Source organism: Callorhinus ursinus, unplaced genomic scaffold, assembly GCF_003265705.2.
Source record: "Callorhinus ursinus isolate GAN/ISIS: 27379988/994484 unplaced genomic scaffold, GSC_fseal_2.0 scaffold14, whole genome shotgun sequence".
NCBI classification, from domain to species: Eukaryota; Metazoa; Chordata; class Mammalia; order Carnivora; family Otariidae; genus Callorhinus; species Callorhinus ursinus.
This window is the reverse complement of record NW_027397076.1, coordinates 18,676,238-18,698,146: the sequence shown is the minus strand read 5'-3', so window position 1 is coordinate 18,698,146 and position 21,909 is coordinate 18,676,238. Positions and strand designations below refer to the sequence as shown.

Here is a 21,909-nt window from a genome sequence, read left to right as displayed (position 1 = left end):
GGAATCCGCCTATCTTGTCCTTTGCTGCATACTCTGAAGCTAGTACGATGCCCAGCACATAGAGACTTACTATCTGTTAACAGACTACCACTTAATTTTGATTATTTTGAAGCATTACATCGAAATGGTTAAAAGCACAAAATGGAACCAGAGAGCCTGGGCTGAAATTCTAGCACTGCCACTTACTAACTTTAAGTTTTAACTTACATGTGCCTCAATTTCTCAAGGAATAAAAATAGTACTTCATAGAGCTTTAAAGGAAGATTTAATGACGAATTATGTAAGCCAATTAGAATAACTTTGTATGCATTTAATATTATTATTACTAATATTATTATTATGTAATCTCTGGAGAACATTTATTGAGGCCCAAACATATAAACATATGCCATGGCTAGAAATAAAATACAAGATTTGTAGGGAAGTGGTCATTTTTTTTCCAAAATTATGTTTCCAACCTTAAGAAAAGATTGAGATAAAAACCCAATCTCAGACTTGAAGACTTAAATTGATCATTTTTCAACAATGAATCATGGCCAGACTGTCACAAATTATTATTATATAGATATTTGGTTAAGTTAAAGGGATTTTTTCCTTCCTGTTAAATATCACACAGAATTTCCTGTGCAATATTAAGAACTTATAGATTAAGTTCATCACAAATGGCTATTATAAAATTAAAAGCCACCAGAAAAATTATTTAATAAATTCTTTTTAACTAACCATAATCCCTTCCTACAATATTCTGCAATTTTCCTAGAATAACTGTTTTGGTGCTTGTCACCCTTAGGATGGCTTTATTGTCTTCCCATTAAAATATGCAAAAGAGGAAGGTACTACACACACATTAAGTTCCCCTTCGAGAAGGAAAGTTTGTTTTGTCTGGAGGCAGAACTGTGCAGTTCAGCTCAAGCCAGTCTGAAGAAGATAAAGACAGCATGAATTAACGATGTGCCATCGCACAATGTGGTCTGGGTTAAGATACCTTGTTTTGGGGGTGCCTGGGTGGTTCAGATGGTTAAGTGTCTGCCTTCAGCTCAGGTCATGATCCCAGGGTCCTGGAACCGAGCCCCGTGTCAGGCTTCCAGCTCAGTGGGGAGTCGGCTTCTCCCTCTGCCTCTCCCCCTGCTTGTGCTTTCTCTCTCTCAAATAAATAAATAAAATCTTAAAAAAAAAAAAAAGATACCTTGTTTTAAAATTGGGCTTCTTTCCCACTAAAAAAAGAAAGAAGCTGTTCTCACGTTTTTAATGAAGACGGAGTGCCTCGGGGGCACCTAGCCGGCTTAGTCAGTAGGTGTGCGACTCTTGATCTCAGGGGTGTAGGTTCGAGTCCCACGTTGGACGTAGAGATTACTTAAAATTTAAAAATACATATTAAAAAAAAAAAAAAAAAGATGGCGTGTGTAGACCAGAAGTGCTACAACAAAGTATCTGCAGTTTGATCAGTGGAAAGGACACAGGAGGGATCTGTCTCACGCCACTGGAGCTGGGACTGTATGTTGTGTGCCTTCTTTCATGTGGCCTTCTTTCATTTATTCTAAAAGCAAGCTGCTATCGCCCTCTCTATCCATGTGAGAATTAGTAATTTACTTATTTCCTCAGCTGGAACCCAAGGTCTAAGACTCTACCTTCAAACAAGCAAAGCACCTAAAGCTGGCAAATGGGTGGCTTTCACAAAAGGTCAAACGATTTCACCCAGAAGACTGAGGTTATGCCACTCAAATGAGCCTCACAGAAAATACACAAAAATATAAACCAAAGGAATACTATGTTGCTTCAAACTCAGAAATGGAATACTCATGGTTACTATAAAAAGAGCAACTTAGGGAAATTAACTAGGTCATTTGGGAGCCATTTTTTTCTACATCTTTTAATAATATTTTTTATACTGTTAATCATGAATTCTGATCTCAAAAAAGTTTTTTTCTAATTTTCAAATATTTCCCAAGTAGCATATATGTATAAACTGACCTTGCCTAAACCTTTGGAAAAAAAAAAAATCAACCCACCAAATTTCGTAGTTCAAAGTAAAATGTACTGATCATAAACGGACATAGTAGTGATTCACCCTCTTCCATTCTAGTTGATATTTTCAAGCTAACAGTCTCTTGGTTCTACGAGAGGTCCTTGGACATTAACTTGAAGCCTTTAAAAAAATCTGATACTTAACATTTATTTGTAATATTAAAGCTGTCCTCTGTCCAGAAAACTTAACACCCTTGGTTTTACTATAAGAGTTTTCTAGAAAAAAAAAAAAAAGCAAACAGTTGATTGTTCATATGCAGCATCCTGTCACTTCTCTGGCATTTTATATTACGTGATCTGAAGATGTTTTACAAATATACGTCATACTGTGTACTTAATTGAAGCAACCGTGAGTGCTTTACAGATAATTTAAACTGGGTACACAGAGGCTGCCATTCTTAAGGCCACAAACAAAATTCAGTCACGATGCTCAACATTCTGTATAGGATAACAGAACTCTAATTCCAGGATGAAAGTTTGGTTTTTAATAGATTTTTCAAGTGTACATGTGAAAATTATGGTTGAGAGTGACTTTGGATGGCCTGGGTCATCTCGACCCAGCCAAGCAAAGCAACCCAGCTGCTTTTACTGCTTTCTGGCTGTTCTGTCAGAGCCGAGCTTCTTGGACAACTTGTTGACATTTTCAAGAAAGTCCAGCACTCTTAAGTGGGCTGGGGCTGACAGCAAATCACAGAGAAAATGGCTTGGGTGTCTAACGCGGGGGTAGTGTGGTGTCATGGAAATATCACTGAATTAGGAGCCAGGAGACCTGGGCTCAGCCTGCAGCTCTACCCCCCCCCCACTCTGGAAAGGTGGCTGAGTGGGTGACAGGGCAGCAGCAACACTGAGGGTCGAGGCCAGCCAAGCCCCAGAAATGCTAGAATAAAAAACACCATGAGTCAATAAAACCAGCTGGGGTAAAACAAGAAAACAGAACTTAAATTAAAATATATTTCACATATACATTATGTGAACACATGTGATCACAGGGAATCCACAAATGCATCTATCATTGTAGAAACTGAAACAAAAATGTGATGAACCACAAACTATGTTACATTATTTCTTTCAAAGAAATAAAGCTACAATAATCATTAATAATCATGATGATACAACAACAGCACAAAGAAGTAGTAAAGCACATGGTACATACGTTGTTTAGAAGAACGGGAAAGACGGTCAGAAGATGGGCAGAACAAAAATTATAACAAAGAACTGAAAATAAACACTACCAAGAAAAAATGAGGACAGAAATCCCCAAACGAGGCTAAACAAAATCTAGAAAATAATCCAAAAAACTTAAAAAAGTTTTAAAATCTTAAATGTGCACGCACGCACGCACACACACACACACACATGTACGCACACATGCACACTGTGACTACCAGAAACCAAAATCAAAGAACAGATTGCGGTGGAGACACAGGGACCGTGGAAGGGAATGTGGATCCACCACATAAAGAGTGCGTGCGGTGACTGAGCTGCCACTCAGGAGTAAGTGTTAAGGACGCAAAACAGCTACTCTAAAAGCAAAGCAAGGCTCTGCTGATGATGAAAAAACAATTCAGATAAATAGGTAATAGTGATTTCCAATATCAGCTCTTGGAAGAGAAAGGGGCTTAAGAAGAATCATGCAAAATGGAAAGAAACAGACAAACACGAGCCAAGTATCCAGCAAAGATGGATTTTGCCTTTGAAAAGAGTAGAACATTTAAATCTATAGGACCGGGCGCCTGGGTGGCTCAGATGGTTAAGCGTCTGCCTTCGGCTCAGGTCATGATCCCAGGGTCCTGGGATCAAGTCCCGCATCGGGCTCCCTGCTCCTTGGGAGCCTGCTTCTCCCTCTGCTTCTCTCTCTCTCTCTCTCTCTCTCTCTGTCATGAATAAATAAATAAAATCTTTAAAAAAATAAATAAATCTATAGGACCTAGGGGAACTTGTCAACAAAAACCTACAGCTAAACAGATAATTATATATTTGAAAATATATGTAGGCAAAGTAGGCAAATAGTAAAACGGTCTCAATGATTAGGTTTAATGCCTAAATCTCTTCTTTGTACTGTCCACAGATTTTTTTTTTTTTTTTTTTTGGTCATAAAAAGGCTTTAAGATACCTATTCCAGGAACTGTTATAAAAACTCTTGCCTTTCAGCCCTGTTCTCATGATAGCCATCACAGATGCTCCCCAAACACATCAAGAATATGAAGCAATTCAGGCTTCAAGGTCACCCGTAGGCCTTAGGTTTGATTTCTCATTTCCTATTATCATTGACACAATTTTTAAGCTTTATTTCCAGGCCTTCAAGCAGCGAATCTGAGAAGCTTCGACAGAATTATACACTATCATTATTTATAGTGTTATTGTATTGTATTGTTTCTCATAATAAATGATTGTTTCTCAAAGTACTGCGGTTTTAAGACATAACTAGGTTTTATATAATAAAGTATGATTTCAAGCATCTAGTTGACCAATTGCCCCAAAACGTACACTTGCAAACAGTAGGATGACTAGGCGCAAAGTACTCACTTCAACAGTCTCAATTTTCCCTTCATGGGGATGTGGTGTCCTCGGGTATATATCAACAAGATGTGGTGATGCATCAAAGTGTAACCTTTTGAGATTTCTTTTAATCATGTCTTTACAATTCAAGTCATCAAAATTAGTCCTCCATAATAAGACCTATAAAAAATTAATATGTTGGCACTTAAAACTGACTTGCATGTAAAAGCAACAGAACTGATTTAAAAAAAAAAAAGCCAGTTTAAATAATTGTGCCTCAAAATAGGAAGGCTATATGTATATTCCAACAGTGCTACTACTTCCCAATACTACTTTTTTAAGGGTGGGAGGGAGAGATTTAGCACTTTGAATGGCCTTCATGTCCAATTTAAAATTCATACTAAAATAACTTATTACTTTAAAATCCTCTCTGATGTTTTCAAAGTTCAAAACATGTTCTTGGCTTGACGGTCCACCTCATTCAATACATTTGCCTCTGAATGACTTTTGGTCATTTCCCCAAAAATGCAGAGTTGCTAGATGAACAATTTATATTTACCAACCTCAAGGAGCTTAACATTTGAAAAACAAGACCTAGAGATGAAAGGTGAGGGAAGAGCTCAAGTGGAAGGGCCACACCAGCACTGGGAAGTCAGTAAATTCCAAGTATAATTAAGTGTCGAGATGAGCACAAGAAATAACTGGAGTTTGAGTTCCAGAAAGTGTCAGGACTGGCACTATTTCAGCTATGAGACAGCAGACTTCCTGGCATGAAAGTAAAATATAAACTCATTGATAATCATCTAAACATCTACAAACGAGCTGGTTGTAAGAATCTTAGCCTTTACCTTCACCAAATCAAAGGAGCTGAAAGATTTACAAACCTGTGCGTCTGCACCTCCTGAGCTAAACAGCTCTCCACCTTTTGAAAATGAAACGGTAAAGACAGGTCCCTAAGAAATAAACAGAGATTAAAAACAAAACAAAACAAAACAAAACAGCACTTCGTATTGTTTTCTCATGGCCAGAAAGACTGTATGAATTTTTCATCCTAATCTATGTAGACGATTTATGCAATAAGTCTGATGGAACGTACCCAGTCGCTGCCAACTAATGTAAGCAGAGTAAAGATAATTAAGGAACCAACCCATGATATTAAAACACATATAAATGATACTAGATAAAAAAAAGCAATACTAATAAAAATATGAAAATACACTTTCTTCCCATTTTAAGAAAAGCTTGTACATGTGTAAGTGAATAAGAATGTCTGTTAAGATTTTCTGGTTTTGGACTCTTTATTCAACAAATCACTAGCAGAAACTGAATGACAAGTCTGTAAGGTGATGTGAACAAAGGCCATTTCCTGACCACAACGGGCTTCATCGAGCTCTCCCTTCATGTGGGCGATAGTGAGTCACCGAGAGTTTTGCCAGCAGGACACAGATAGGTGGAGAGCTGGGACTGTGGCACACTGGGATCACGACTGGAAGAATGATGAGTGGGAGCAAGAATTAACGGTTGCAGCCAGTTAAGAAATTACTGCAATTATCAAGGTGAGAGGTAGTGAGAACCTGAAATTAAGCAATGACTGTGGAGTTGGACAAATCACAGATGCATAGCCTCTAGGTCAATTTTTCAGTCAAGATAAGAATAATTCTTTCTCATCTCAAAAATATTAGTATATTGTTTGTTCTTAATGTCCTTGATCAGTATAAGAAAAATTAGGGGGCGGGAACCATTTTGTACTTTTCAAGTAGATCATCACACAGACTTCGGTTATTATAGCCTCTTAAACATCTTTACTCTAGACCATGAAAAATTCCATCTTTGTGTACACTGTTTTTCTCCTAAAATATTATATTTTTTCTATTATTCTGTATTATTATTATTCTATGTTATTCCATGGATTTTTTTAATCCTTGACCACTTTTATTGGTTGTTTACTCAGCCTAAATCTATGGATATGCATATATCTGAGCTGGTTAGTGTCTATTTCTGCTTTGCTCTAACACAGCTGCAGAACAAATGATAAAGCAAAGCAGGAAGCCAGGCAGGATATATGAAGGCAGAAAGAACCCCTTCTCAAAGCCTATTCTATTTCTGGAGATAAACAGCTCACACTTGGTTAAAAGGAAGTACCTAGTACATCTTTAAAAAAAAAAAAAAAAAAAAGAGGATGCAGGATGCATTCTAAAAAATTTAGAGAAGTTTGAATATTTACCCAGAAAGGAGGAATAGTTTATACACTTAAAAAGTTTTTATTTAGTGCATTATATGCTGGGGTGTGTGTGTGTGTGTGTGTGTGTGAGTGTGTGTGTGTGTGTGTGTGTGTGTGTGTGTGAACTGGCTCAATAAATAGCAAGCCTCTTCCTCATTGGGTTCTAAATCAATTAAAAATTAACACATAGGAATGTCATCTTTCTTACTGATAAAGGCTTGTAAAGAGAAAATGTGGCTTTATCTGTGGGCAAATGAGCTGAAGAACTGAATCCCAGAATGAGTTACATTTGAGTACCCTGTCACAGGCAAGACCAGACAAGGGCAGGCATGTCCACAAGAAATATCAGAGAAAACCACTAAGGACGGGTTCCTAAGAGAAGGCACTGGGCTCTCCTTGTTGACTTTCTCCTTCTAAACTCACCAATCAGATTAATGAAAGGGAGTGCATGAGAGGGTGTGAGAGGATCAGTGTCAGAGCTATGGGACACAGCCTCCAGCGGAGGGGAAAGATCAGAAGTAAGGAAAACACTTACCCATCGCCATCTGACCAGTCAAACCTACACTACGTAGTGAGGAAGACAGCAGTGGAGGATTAATTTAATGGCCATTGAAAGATGCACATTGATTTTGATAAGAATTACAATAAGTAGTATTTCTAAGAGTTGCTTCCAGAGGATAAAAACAAAGCCCTGAAAGCAAACATACTTTGTGTGTGTGATAGCGGTAATGTGTATTACACCTGGAAAGATAATAAAGATATATAATAAAATGGATCAACACTTTAAAATATATATTATTTAAAAAGTACAAATCTCAGTGTTAATACCGTATGTCCTTGAAGTGTATATATGAGCCTTCCTTCTAAGAGATCCAGAATCTTAAGTGTGCCATCTGAAGAAGCAGTGATGAGGTAGTTGCCCGAAGGATGGAAGGATACACAATTAACTCCGCCACTGTGAACTGATTCATAGAAAATAAAAGCAAAGAGTTCAGAGAACAAATTTTAATTCTAAAGATGTCTCTTTGCCCCTATTAGCAATATTAGGTTGGAAACAACAATCAGTTAAAGACAATGCCTCCACAACACCAAAATTCCATATAGCTCACTAAAACAAGTAAGCAGCTTGTCATCATACAGCTTCAACTTCCAGCTAATGAGACAGCATAGCTTTTAAAAGTGGAAGTGTGTGTCATGGAAGGATGAGCTCGCTAACCACATAACTGTGAACTCTTCAGATACTTTACCAACATAATATAACCAACAGTGGATTGCCACCGGCTCACAGACAACCTAGCCTTAAACGAAATTTCATAACCAATTAGTGGTTTGAGGCTCGGGGGTGAAGAGTGTGGAGGTCTATCTGCAGAAGTGCATAGTCTTGCTAGCTTGTCCGAGAATTTATTCCTGGACACCATCTTTCCAACAGGAGGCAGCACGACACAGCCATCAGACGGCTGTTCTTCCACGTACTTCGTAAACAGAAAACCCCCTAAGCTAGTTCTATCAATTATTTTAGCAAGTTACTTACTCTCCTTAAGCTTCAGTTTCCTTATCTGTAAAACGGGAGCAATAATAATAATAATACTTCCCGGGGTTGTTGTAAGGATTTAGCACAGTGTTTGTTCCATGGTAAGTTTTATACTTACTTTAAAAGGGAAATGTGAATTTAATATAAATCCAGTACAAACCAAGAAATCAATTCATTTCTAGTTTCAATACACCCGCCCAGTCGGATGTTGTTTTCTATCAGTTGTAACACCTACTTGTGCTCACAGAAGTCCTTCTGATTTCAAATTCAGAGTCCATTTCTATCCCAGACCTCTCACAATATGCAGAGAGCCAACCTGTGAACATCTCACAGCAACTTATTTTTTCACAGCCCTGCATCATTTTTAAGGTCCCCCCACCTCCCTCTGCACTCTGACACTTCTCAGACCATGCTGTTGATGGAACGAACTGTTCTCCAGTCAGTTCAAAGGCAGCCCCCTGACTCTTAAAGAGGGCCAAACCACACTGAAAAGCATGGGCTGCCAGCTTAAGAGTTTCCTGGAAGAGGCCTGGCATCAACTGGATTTTGTTGTCATGGAAATTGTTACCTTGATAATGCTGGAGCAACTTGTTTACTCTTACATCCCAGAGTTTCACGGTGTGATCAGAACCTGCCGATGCTATGCATGTACCATTAGGGTTAAAATCCACAAAATTTGCAAACCTAGGAGGAAAGAATAAGATAGCCTAATATTCTGGATTCTTTCCCTTCATTTCTTTATTTGAATTTTAATAACGAAATGTCTCCTTAGCAAACTAACCCATATAAATGCACAAAGAGAATGGACTTACCCTACAGAATCTGAGAAGTTATTAACACACTGCTTATTGGTGGTATCCCAAATTTTAATAGTTTTATCTTCACTACATGATACAATTAGCCTTCCATCAGGTGAAAATCTAGAAAGCGCAAGAAAGAAAACTGTCTCTGTGAAAGCCTCCTGACAATCACCCACACCCCCTACACACACACACAGCGCACACGTCCAGCTGTACATATTAAATACCAGAGACCACAGTTACCACACCATGCAGCAAAGTCATATTCTACAACCATCTTTCTAACTAAAAATAAGCGTGACAAATGACAATGACAGACCATATCAAAATATACTATACAGACCAACCAATTTTCTTTTTTCCTTTTATTACTTGATTTAAATGATTTAGTTTTATGGCACTTGTTCTAGGTCTTTGATTCAACTCTGCACTCCCCCAAGCCAAGTACCTTGGCTTTTTTTTTTTTTTTTAAGTATTCTTTATCTCTTTCTTCTATTTTTGTCATTTTCTGGTATTATCCTTACGACCTACGAGAGCCTTTATTATTCATCCCACTAACCCTGTACTGAAGCTTTCTGGAAGAAATGGATTGGCGTGTTGAGAGTTTAAATTAAATGACACCACCAACAAAAGAATCAACTCCGTAAGCCTGTAACTTCCTGGACTTCCGGAGGCCGGATATCTCCAGTGGATAGCTCATTTATACACAACTGAAGGTCCTGATTCATGGACACACCTATCACCCACATGACCCATTAAAAAACAAATGAGACAATTCTCAGACATCTCATCTACTGCTTTTATACACTCTCTTCCCTTAAGAACCTTTCTGAGGTTCATTCTTTTTCCCCTAAGTGGTAAGGGAAAAACAGATAGAAGAACAGGAGACCAAGAAAAAAAAAATTTGGACTATTAGGAAACTATGAATAGTATTTTTATTATTACTACTTCAGCAATAACAAAAACCAAAAAGACAGACTTAGGTCATAGTCTGATTATGTTTCAATTTTCTTTGTACTTTCCCTCTATGCCCTGACGACTATAAAGGTCATCAGTTAAGGGTGTGGATTGTAATTGAAGGGCTTTTTTGTTGTTCTCTCTCTCACTCCTCTTCTCCCTCTCTGTTCCTAAGGCTGACCGAAAAATAATTCCTCCTGACAGAAACTTTGAATCTGTCATTTGTGGACTTACCGTATAAAGAAAAGGGACGTAGAAGCATAATTCAGTTCTATGTGAAATAATCTTTTAAAATTCTGGGAAGTGGGACACCTGGGTGGTTCGGTCGGTTAAGAGTCTGCCTTTGGCTCAGGTCATGACCCCCAGGGTCCTGGGATCGAGCCCTGCATCAAGCTCCTTGCTCAGTATGGAGCCTGCTTCTCCCTCTGTTCATGCTCTCTCTCTCTCTCTCTCTCTGACAAATAAATAAAATCTTAAAAAAATAATAATAATAAAACAAAATAAAAGCTGAACTACCCAGCATGGAAGGCATTTCCTTGCAAGGTTATTTTCCAGAATTTTATTTTATTTTATTTTTTAAAGATTTTATTATTTACTTGAGAGAGAGAGAGAGAGAGAGCACAGAGGGAGAAGGAGAAGCACACTCCCCACTGAGCAGGGAGCCTGATGTGAGGCTCAATCCCAGGACCCTGAGCCAAAGGCAGATGCTTAACTGACTGAGCCACCTAGGCACCACTTGATTTTATCATAACATAGTATTTTATTAATCTTTTCCTCCAGAAAATACGTGAGGAAGATTCACATATGAAGGGCAGTATTATAGAAATACTTCAAATAGATATGTATTTTACACAGATCCTGGGGAAGGAACACCTACTCAGTATCCTCATGGAAATAAACTTTGCATAATAATGAAACTAATATAAGGAATCAAATTATGTTTCTTAATAAGTTATCTTTTAAAAATTACTTACTGTGAATATTTTAAAAAGTATTTCTAAGAGATTACTTGGTTCTTCAGAAAGCAATGATATAAGAATGGTTAAGAAAATGGAATGACCAGATTAAAAACAAAGCCGAAAAATACTCACCCTTTGACATTACTGGCCAAACACCACCACCTCCATTATCGTCATTATCCTGCCTACATCTATTGAGCAAATATGTCTTAGAATGGTTCCTAACCCATTACCTATAGCAACTCATTTAATCCTCAAAATAACCCCACAAAACAGGTGTTACTGGTAGCCTCAATATACAGGTGAATATACCCAGCCCCATACAGGATCAGGAAACTGCCAGAGTCACACAGCCAGGAAGATCTGACCAGGCAGTCTGGCTCCACAGCCAAACCTCTCAGCCACTCTGCTTAAGTCCCTGACAGAGAGGAAACTTTCTTCAGCTGGCAAAATGATTTAGAGCTCAGTTCAGTGTGGCTTCTGGGTAACCACACGAAGTTCTAGAGTGAAGGGAAACCATGAGGCAGTGCTCTGAGGAGGCTATGTGACTGGGTTCTGCGTGGAAGGCTAGCCGCCAGACTATCCTTTAATAAAAACTGGTCTCTGCCGCCACACACTGTCAGTGTCCTTGGGGACTTTATGGGGAAGATATTCATTCCTTCATTCAAATATTTACTGTGCACCTGCCAAAACCAGGCCCCAGGCATTGTCCTGGGTAATGGAGGTAAAGTGGTAAATGTGACTCGTAAGATCCCAGCTCTCATGAGGTTTTCATTCTAGCAAGGGCACACAAGTAATATCATTTTAGATAGTGCTAAGAAAAGAGTTTGTAACAAAAAGGTGCCAATTTGTCAGGAGAAGTTCCACTGGAGCAACAAGATTTTAAAGAAACTTGTGAATAAGGAAAAGGAGGGATCTTGGCTGGCTAGAAATTCATCCTGAGCAGGAAGAGCTAGAGCCTGGGAGAATTTCCAGGTGCTAAAGAAATGAAGGGGACGAAAATGTCAGATAAGTAGAGAGTGAAGGAGGCGGCTGGGAAGAACCTGGTGTGGGGCAAGGTGGGGGGGGGCGGTGTTCTACCCCCAGCTCCACACGACCAAAGGGGGACTCAGGGTTAAAGCTGTCCCCCTCCTCTGGACACCACATTATAATCCCTGCATATGTTCTCTCTATATGTTGTTGCTGTTGTTGTTGTTTGCCTTGGCAGGGGTTAAAAGTGAGGATGGTGGTTTGTATCTTCTCTTCTCCCCTTTCATTTTAAATTAGATACATCAAAAATAGGTTAGCACCAATAAAACAGGCTTCTCTTTGCCCTGACTTTGGGGCAAAGGATCGTCCTTTCCTTTGTCAGGGCTTAAACAACATCTAACTGGGTTATTAATTTTAAGAATGCTAAGAGGATATAAAGTTTCTACTGAAGCATCAACAGATTTCTACCTCTCTAATTCAGCACCACTTAATAACCACCTTTTAAAGCCTCTAGAGGGGGGAGCCTGCTCAGCGGAGAGTCTGCTTCTCCCTCTGCTTCTGCCCCTCCCCCTGCTCTCTCACTCTCTCAAATAAATAAAATCTTTAAATAAAAATTAAAAAATTTAAAAAATAAAACCTTTAGAGAGTGTGTCACTGACATGGACATTAAATTAGTCAATAGTGACTAATGGATTAGCACACATGAACTGTCTGTAAGGTATCTGGGAAATTAACTGAACTACTATTCAATCTCTTGAACACAGTGATACTCATTTGGGAGAATCAGGAAATTACTGAACTTCTTTCTAGAAAAACTGGTTCACAGTTCCTTGAAAATAGCCCAAATGTATGACAGGAGTTCATTAACTTGGAATCTATGGAGTTCCTGAAACTGTATGTAAAATTGTATTATTATATACACAGCCATAGAGTTATCCACTCATTAGAGAGCCAAAGGGGTTCATGAACCATGAGAAGTTTCAAAGTGTTCATAAGAAATCAAAATTTTCCTTTGGAATTTCTTATCATTGGAATAAATACTCTATAAAAAGACAATTCCAGCCCTCAGGGCTCTGACACCAAACAGAGTAGGCACTGTTCCACGTCCTTAAGAAACAAATAATTAGTATTTGCTACTCTGAAGACAGCAGCTATTCAATAAGAGGGGGAAGCAGTAAAAGGTAGTGGAAATAAGACTGCCCAGTCAGTACATGGTCCTGAATTCTAGGGCCAATTCTGTAACTGCCCAGCTATGTAACCTTGTGAAATTCAAAACCACACTGGCCCCGGTTTTCTATTTGTATAATGAGGGAGTTTGGATTGCATTCAGACCTAAACTTTCATAGACTCGTTTAAAAAAATATACTGGCAGTCTCAGAGTTTGCTTTGGTGAGATTCTGTGTTTGCATATTAAAGGTGAAGTTCAAGGCAATAAGCAAAACATTTTTTTTTTTTTTTCCTAAGTGTTGGTCAGCATCAGAAGAGAGCCCATCTGTTAATGACAGGAACAGGATTCAGCTACTGAGAGACAAAAAGCAGATGAAAGAGATATAAAAAGATTTAACTATGCCATAAACCATGCTAATTATTTGTTGGGTCATTTACTGTTTATATGCCCAGACTTCTCTCCTGGGATCTCCACCCATAAATACAACTGCCTAATAGGCGTCTCCTCTTGGATATCCTGCAGGCACTTTCAACTCTGGAGTGCCCAAATCTGAACTCATCGTCTACCTCCCCAAACTGCTCCTTCTCCAGTGGTCCTTTTTTCAGCAAATACTTTCTCAGGCCAGAAACCTTGGAGTCATGTTTTGAGCCTCTTTCTCCTCCATACCCTCACACTCCAATCCACTATCAGGCCCTGTCCCTTCAGACCCTAATGGGAAATAATGTCTTCCATTCTCCACAGGCAATAAAAGTGATCTTTGAACATTAAATCAAATTTCTCTGATTAAAATGCTTTGATGATTTTGCATTTCCCTTGGGAAAAAGCCTGGCATCCTTCCTACTGCTTACCAGGTCCTCCAGAGTCTGCCCTCCTGTCTCTTCATCATCCTACTTACTCTTCCTGACACACATGCCTCTCCCCTCAGGTCCCTGCTCCTGTCTCAGCAAGTTTCCTCATGGGCTATTCCCTGTGCCTCAAATGCTGCCCCCTACTTTATCTAGTTTAAAATACCTAAGAGGATTTTACTCCTCCTGCAAGCCTCCGCTCAGAGTCACTTCCTCAGGAAGTCTTCCAGACACCCCCGCCCCCACCAGGTTAGTTCCTCACTATGTGTTCTTAGAGTAGCTCATAGTCACACTTAGGTCACACCTGTAACCAAGCATTCTGTCGGCTTCCCCAACAAATGTAAGCTCCAAGAAGACAGAAACCACGTCTGTCTCATTCATTATTGCACTTCTAGACACAGTATATGGCACTAAGTAGGTCTTTAGTAAATATTAAGGCACTTAGAATTGTTTAAGAGAATTGGGTCCAACTTAATATTATAGCCAATGAAAGCTGATTTGTTGCACAGCATGAATACACCTAATGATGCTGAACTGCATACTTTATTTTTTTTTAAAGATTTTATTTATTTATTTGAGAGAGAGAGAGAATGAGAGATAGAGAGCACGAGAGGGAAGAGGGTCGGAGGGAGAAGCAGACTCCCTGCTGAGCAGGGAGCCCGATGCAGGACTCGATCCCAGGACTCCAGGATCATGACCTGAGCCGAAGGCAGTTGCTTAACCAACTGAGCCACCCAGGCGCCCTGAACTGCACACTTTAAAATGGCTAAAATGGTAAGCTCTATAATATATATATCTTACCACTATAAAGAAAAATCTCTTCAATTAAGATGGTCAAAGATCACCTGTAACACTACCAACAACTGAAAATTAAAGGTAGAGTTTCCCCCCTAAAAATTAATGCTGGAAAAGCAATAATGCTGGAAAAGTTGTCTCAATAGGCTGTACTTATTTTTGATGGAGGATACCATAAAAAAAGCATACATTATCTTAGAGTAAACATTTTTTTTTAAAGATTTTATTTATTTACTTGACAGAGACACAGTGAGAAAGGGAACACAAGCAGGGGGAGTGGGAGAGGGAGAGGCAGGCTTCCTTCCGAGCAGGGAGCCCGATGTGGGACTTGATCCCAGGACCCCGGGATCATGACCTGAGCCAAAGGCAGACACTTAACGACTGAGCCACCCAGGCGCCCCAAGTACACATTATTTTTAAGAATACTGGGCTGCAATAATTTTATCTACTAGAAAAATTCTTTGCCACTGGAAAGAGAAAATATTTCTCAACTATATATATTTCCAATGATAAATATTTCTTCATTACTCATTAAAGAAAAATTGAATGTTAAAAAAATGGGAAATATAGTAAGTAAAAAAAGTCCATAGTCCCATCTCTCAAAATCACACTTAACATTGTGTGTCTGATAGCTACTTTATCTTTTGTACTATAATGACTTCTGAATTTTGCTCTCCCTCCCTCACATAAACATTTTCATGTCATTACTTGTATACAGTCCCCTTTTAATGGCTACACAATAGTCTAAATATATTTAACTAGCTTTCTTTATTTGGAAAAATTGCTTCTTTCCAATTTCTCGCCATTATAAATTATACTGAAAGCAGTACCTTTGAATACAAAGCTTTTTCTTTTGCATACAAGAGTATTTACTTAGAATATATTTCCAATTGCAAAGTCACTGCAACAAACACACCTGATATATTTTGCAAATTGACTTCTCAAAAAACTATACTAACATATTTTAGAAGCATGAATATATTTCCCAATATAAAGCATATCTTAAAAATATTTCTATGAATTAAAATGTATGATCATAAGCAGCAGTTACTCCAAAGAACATAGCTAGCTATTCTTCACTGCTTACATGAATAGGCACCATCTCTATGCCACACAGAGTAAGTCTAGGCTCCAAGAACAAATGTATGGTAAGTACCCAGCACAGACGGACAGAGAATTTTAATTCCTTAAGTCCATGCCATACATTTAAAATTCAAATACTAAAGGGAAAAACAATTGCTTTGCTGAGTGATTAGGAGGAAGAGCAGTATCATTTGGACAATTTTTAATGTTTAGTTGTTTAATTCATCTACCAATTTGTAAATGTATGGTATGCAATAAAGATCCCACTTTATATTCTCCCACACTGAAATCCAATTACATTAACTATATATTAAACAGTCCATCCACTTCCCACTGATTGGAAACACCATCTATCATAAAACATATATGCACCTGCTTCCAGACTTTCTATAACTTATTTTCCTAATAGTAATCATTATCACCATATATATAAAATGACACAAATTAATTCAAAAATAGACAGTGATTATATTAAGGATATAGACTGTAATCTCTAGAGGTTGCTTCTAAACAAAATCCAAGACAAAGAGCACAGCTAAAAAGCCCAAACAGGAGATAAAATGGGATACTAAGAAATAATCAACCTGAAAGGAGGAAAAAGAAATAAACAGGGGCGCCTGGGTGGCTCAGTAGGTTAAGTGTCTGCCTTCGATTAGGTCGTGATCCTGGGGTCCTGGGATTGAGTCCCCCATTGGGCTCCCTGCTTGGCAGGGAGTCTGCTTCTCCCTCTCCCCGCCCCCCACTCGTGCTCTATCTCTGTCTCAAATAAATAAAAATCTAAAAAAAGGGAAAAAAAAGAAATAAATAGAACAAATAGAAAACACAGAGTAAGATGGGAGACTTAAACTTAATCATAGGAAGAGTTACATAAATATAAATGGATTACGCTCTCCAATTAAAAGGCAGAGATTTTCAGACCCAAGTACTTGGAAATAAAGTTACCCTCTAATAGTTAAATACATAAAGTACATTCAATGGATGATAGCAGTTACCTGTAGTAGCACCCCCAAACACTGTGTGCAAATGCATGAAATGACTGTGAACACAACCTAATGGAGACTCCAGTATAATCCACAGGAGAAAAAACTGGAACATGAGGGCAGTTGATAGCTGACATTTGATACTTTATGTTCATTCACTTGTTTAATTTTCACAAAGACTCTATGAGGAAGGTACCCCTTGATACCCATTTTATAGGGGAACAGGCCAAGGCCCAGAGAGATTGAATCATGTTCACAGGATCACATGCCAGTGAGCCCATGCTCTTAACCACCCTGCACTGCCTCTCGGCAGAATCTATCTAATTAACCTATCCAGCTGTACCACTGCACCTGAAAGGCACTATGTCACCAGAGAGGAGGTGCCTAGCAACAGCAGGAGGCAAGAGTAGTCAGTATGTCTCCTGCCTGGCCCGGGTGAAGGAGGACCTGACCACTGATCATGCAGTTTCCTGGGCAGGTGTGTGCATGTGGCAGAGATGGCCCCATCACACGATATGAACCTGAGAAAACTATTCATCAAGATACTTTTTTCAACAAACGTTCTTGCTTTAGTTCCAGGACCCATCAAGCCCTTATTCTGACTTTGTCAGCAAAGGAGGAAGGCCCTGACCAAAGCAGGCAAATATTCTAGTCCCTTTGAAAGTTAGCATTGTCATTGTAAATAAGTAAATTGGCATCTGGCTTGTGTTTCAGACTCTCCTAAGTTTATTAAGCATGACTCAGTGCCTCAGAGCATTCTCACCTCTGAGTAAAAAGTGAAAATAGGACTTCTGATCCTTCAGACCTTTGGATGAAAGTTCTAGACTGGGCTGACCCTGGCAAGGCTAAGTTCTCACAGGAAGCTGCACAAACACTGGACAGGCTGGGCTCGAGGGGTCAGTTGGGCCCTTTCAGTGCTCCTGTTGTCTAACTACAATTGGCACGAGCCAAGAAAAAAGATGATTAAAAAATGCATAAGAAAGAATCTTTAAGCATGCTGTAGAGCATATACATGGAAAGTTGCCTAAAAGATGAGATCCTTATTCATTAAATTTAACCAAATTATTTATCAAAGAACATTCCTCCAGAGAGGCCTCTGCAGAGTTTCACATGAATCACTCACGCCAAACAGTTAGAAAACAACTGATTAAAAAAAAAAAAAAAAGAAAAGAAAAGAAATCTACCTCAGAACCACAAGGTACCAGCAAGATAAAGGCATTCCATTAAGAGCAGGTAAGCTCAGTACAAAATTATCAATCTGAACAGGGATTGGCCAAAATGGAAAAAAAAAATAGTGAAGCCCCATAAACATTCTCCATCACAACCTGCGTACACAGTCCTCTTATATTTGATATTAAAAATCCACAGAAATGACTCTTCCTTGAAGAAGCCCATGAAAACTCCCACCTAAGCTACCTGCCTACCCCTCACTGATTCATTCAACCCACATTTTTGCACAACTCCTCTGAGCCTTCCCCACCCCATACTAATACTGCAGTGCTTCTCACGCTGTATATGACTCCATCTCCAACACTCGCCCCTGGTACCTGACTCACTGGCTCCCTCCCTTCAGTCAAAGTCACCTGAGCAGAAATGCCTTTCCTAAGCCATATGTGAAAGAGCACCTTCCAACCCCAGCACTCTCTATCTTGTTACCCTACAGTATTTTTCTGCAGAGCACATATCACTAACGTATTTTTTTTTATTGTCTACCTCCCTTTGGTAGCAGGAACTCTACAAGACTGGGAATTTTGTATTGCTTTCTATGGTATCTACAGAATTTAGAATAGTGCCTGTCAAGAGAATACAATATGAATAAAATACTTGTAATTCAAAGTCTGACAGGGAAGAGAGGCCGAAGCAGACAGATCTCGTAAACAGGACAATGCAGTGGCATAGAGAACTTATGATAAGCTGGGCCTGGGAGAGTCAGAAACATTTCCTGGAGGGAGAGATGCAGAGCAGGACTGTGAGGGAGGGTGGATTCAGGGGGCATTCTGGACAGGGCAGGCAGCATGCGGAAAAGGCACAGAACATAACAGAACATCGCACACAGTACTATATAACTGTGACAGGGACAAAAGACAAGGTTGTAATAGGAAGTCAGAGCAGACTTGCCAGGTAGTTTTTAACCTGAGGAGCAGTACGACCAGATCTGCATTTCACAAGGTCTCTGTGGAGGCAGGAGAGCAGTGGGGGGTGGGGGGAGGGGTGGGGAATAAAGGCAAATCTGTAGAGAGGAACACTTAGGTGTCTTGAGTGCCTATCACTGGATTCGGCAATTATCTCCCACTTTTCCAAAACACTGCTCCACAATCACATCTTACAGAAAGTGCCTTTAAAAAAAAAAGTGAGAATTCTTAAGGCCCATTTCTTACACACACATACATGTACACACACAAACACACGTTAATAAAACCAGGTATGACTGTATCCAGAAACCACACCATGTAATTAGATAGCAATTCTTTCTTTCTCTGGCTCACAGCTCTGTTGCCCCCTGAGTCAGCATCACTGTCAGGTCAGCTCTTTGCCCGTGGTGTCCCTCAGCAGCCACAGGTTTAAATGAGCCTAATAGCTCTTGGCTGGCTCCGTCAGAACAGTATGTGACTCTTGATCTCAGGGTCATAAGTTCAAGCCCTACGTGGGGTGTAGAGATTACTAAAATAAAAAATAAACTTGAAAGAAAGGAAGAAGGAAGGAAGGAAGGAAGGAAGGAAGGAAGGAAGGATGGAAGAAAAAGGAAATAAGCCTAACACGGAAATCCCAAGGGAAAGGCCTGCCATTCTAACAAGACTCACCAACTCCTGTAGGCAGGAGGTGCCCTATTCCAGATGGCAAGCCTGAGCTCAATGCCCTCTGCTGGGACTGGAGATCAGGCCATGCCAGCATATACATAACATAAAGAGGGACTGTGGGGGAGCGCTGGTTCCTCAGGGAAAACTTGGGCACTGTCACCAGAAAACAGAACAGATGCGAGGCAGACAGAAAAGCAGGGTTCCACCATCGACTCCTCCTTTCTAGCTGGTGAGGGAAAACATTTTTAGGGGCTTGTTCCCAATTCCTAAGTTTCTCCCTAACTGATGCTACCCAGCCGGAGGAATGGCAGGCTTCTGGCATCACTCAGTTCTGAACACAGTCTTTCTCATCCTTGCAACAGTCCATTTGAGAAGCCTCATTACCCTCACCTCCCACTGAGGCTGAGAGCCGTAGACTAACTTGCCCAAGGGTAATGATGTGGCACAGGGAGGCATAGGAGTCTCAGCCTAGCTAACACCAACCCTCTAAAGCAGTCATGCCGTGGGATGTAAGACCAATTAGTAGAGAGCTCAGGAATGATCATGCTTCTTCCCCATTCCAAGCCCTCCGGTGTCTCCATGTCACCTGGAGGATGAAATCCTAAGTCTTTTCATGACATCCATGACACTGAGCCTTCCCCACCTCTCCCCCTCCAACCCCCGCCGCTCCACCCCACTCCACCCCGCATCCCACTTTACTTCCTGTGCCTGGCAACAGCTGAATAATTCATATTCCCAGAGCACAAAACGGTTTCCCAGGCCATAGTGCCTACTCCTGCTGATTCTCGCTGTGAATGGCTTGCAGGTCTAGTTCAGTGCCCCACTGCACACTCCCTTATCGCCTTATGCATCATCTTCCCATAGGACACATTAGTTTATAATTATTTTGTATCCATTTTTTTCCATTGAACTATAAAATACAAGAGCTCCTTGAGGCTCAGACTGTGGTTTTTTTTTTTCTTTTAAAGATTTTATTTATTTATTTGAGAGAGAGAGCACATGAGAAGGGGGGAGGGGCAGAGGGAGAAGCAGACTCCCTGCCAAGCAGGGAGCCCGATGCGGGACTCGATCCTGGGACTCCAGGATCATGACCTGAGCCGAAGGCAGTCGCTTAACCAACTGAGCCGCCCAGGCGCCCCCAGACTGTGGTTTTCATCTCTGCCTACCTAACACGCAGCACGGATATGTGGTACATAGCTGGGCTATGCTCGTTAAAGGAATATTCTGAAGACCAAAACTTTACACTACTGACGACCATTTAACATTCCATAAGTTCTTCTGTCTTACATTAGCAATACCTTTTCTTTTGCATGTATATTATACATAGATTCAGTACAAGGGCAGGGAATAAAATACCTCCTAGAATTTACTACAGGAAAAATTTTGTCTTATCTGAACAACTTGATAGGATTCCTTTTTGTTGTTAGAACATGAAAATACATCAGCCACTATCATACCATTAATACCCTGGCTGCAGGAAACTCAGGTTAAACCTGCCAGATTTGTACTAACCAAGGTTACATGGTTCTAGATAGAATTGTCACTTCATTCCCTCCAATTGTGTTACAGTTATTATAAACCACCTTAAATGATTTTAGGAAGGAAACAGAGACATGCAGGACACACTAGATAAATAACGGCTATCATTCAATGTTTTTGCTTCTGATGAGCTCCCTGATGAAGGTAACAGAAACCAGTGTCTTTGCCAAACTTATCCAGAGTCAGTCCTAGTGGGAGCTGAATAATGACTCCCAGTGTCCGGCCTAATCTTCCGTGCCTCCGTCTGTTCTCCGGGTCTGATATGCTGGACAACAGATCTCTGTTCACAACATCATTTAATAAATAAATACAAATGATTTGACCAGCCTCTTGGGGCCACCACACGTGTCACCTCCTCAGGTGGGAAAAAACTATCAACTCAAGTTCCACAATGTCTTTAAAATGAAACAAGATGGTGATGTCCAAGGATGATGAGAAGAAGGATAGCTAAGACTTATCTAGTGATTACTCCGCGGGAGGCATGATTCTACATGTTCCACGTATATTTACTCATTTCAATACCATGACAACCTGTGTGGCAGGTTATTATTATCCTAATTTTACAGGTAAGAAAACGGAGGCACTGAGAAGTTAGCTAACTTTCCAAAAGGTCACACAGCCAGTAAGTGGTGGGGCTGGAATTTTAATCTATATATTTAGGTCCCAGGCCCATATTCTTGACCACACAGCTCTGTGGCATATTAAATAAGACTGAGATGGCCAAAGCCAAAAGTAGCTGA

The 21,909-nt window shown here is 39.9% G+C and overlaps 1 protein-coding gene across 6 annotated transcripts in view; it reads right to left on the bottom strand.

Moving 5' to 3' along the window:
- Positions 1 to 21,909, bottom strand: part of POC1B (POC1 centriolar protein B) — a 100,958-nt gene that overhangs the window by 48,637 nt on the left and 30,412 nt on the right. For 5 of the 6 annotated variants that reach the window (XM_025881260.2, XM_025881261.2, XM_073900530.1 and 2 more), the window contains 5 exons: positions 9,089 to 9,196; positions 8,845 to 8,960; positions 7,574 to 7,707; positions 5,409 to 5,477; positions 4,552 to 4,704 (listed from right to left, as the gene is read on the bottom strand). In XM_025881260.2, coding sequence (XP_025737045.1) covers positions 4,552 to 4,704; positions 5,409 to 5,477; positions 7,574 to 7,707; positions 8,845 to 8,960; positions 9,089 to 9,196 — 580 coding nt within the window. The remainder of the gene's footprint in view (positions 1 to 4,551; positions 4,705 to 5,408; positions 5,478 to 7,573; positions 7,708 to 8,844; positions 8,961 to 9,088; positions 9,197 to 21,909) is intronic. The other variant, XM_073900529.1, reaches the window with a different exon arrangement.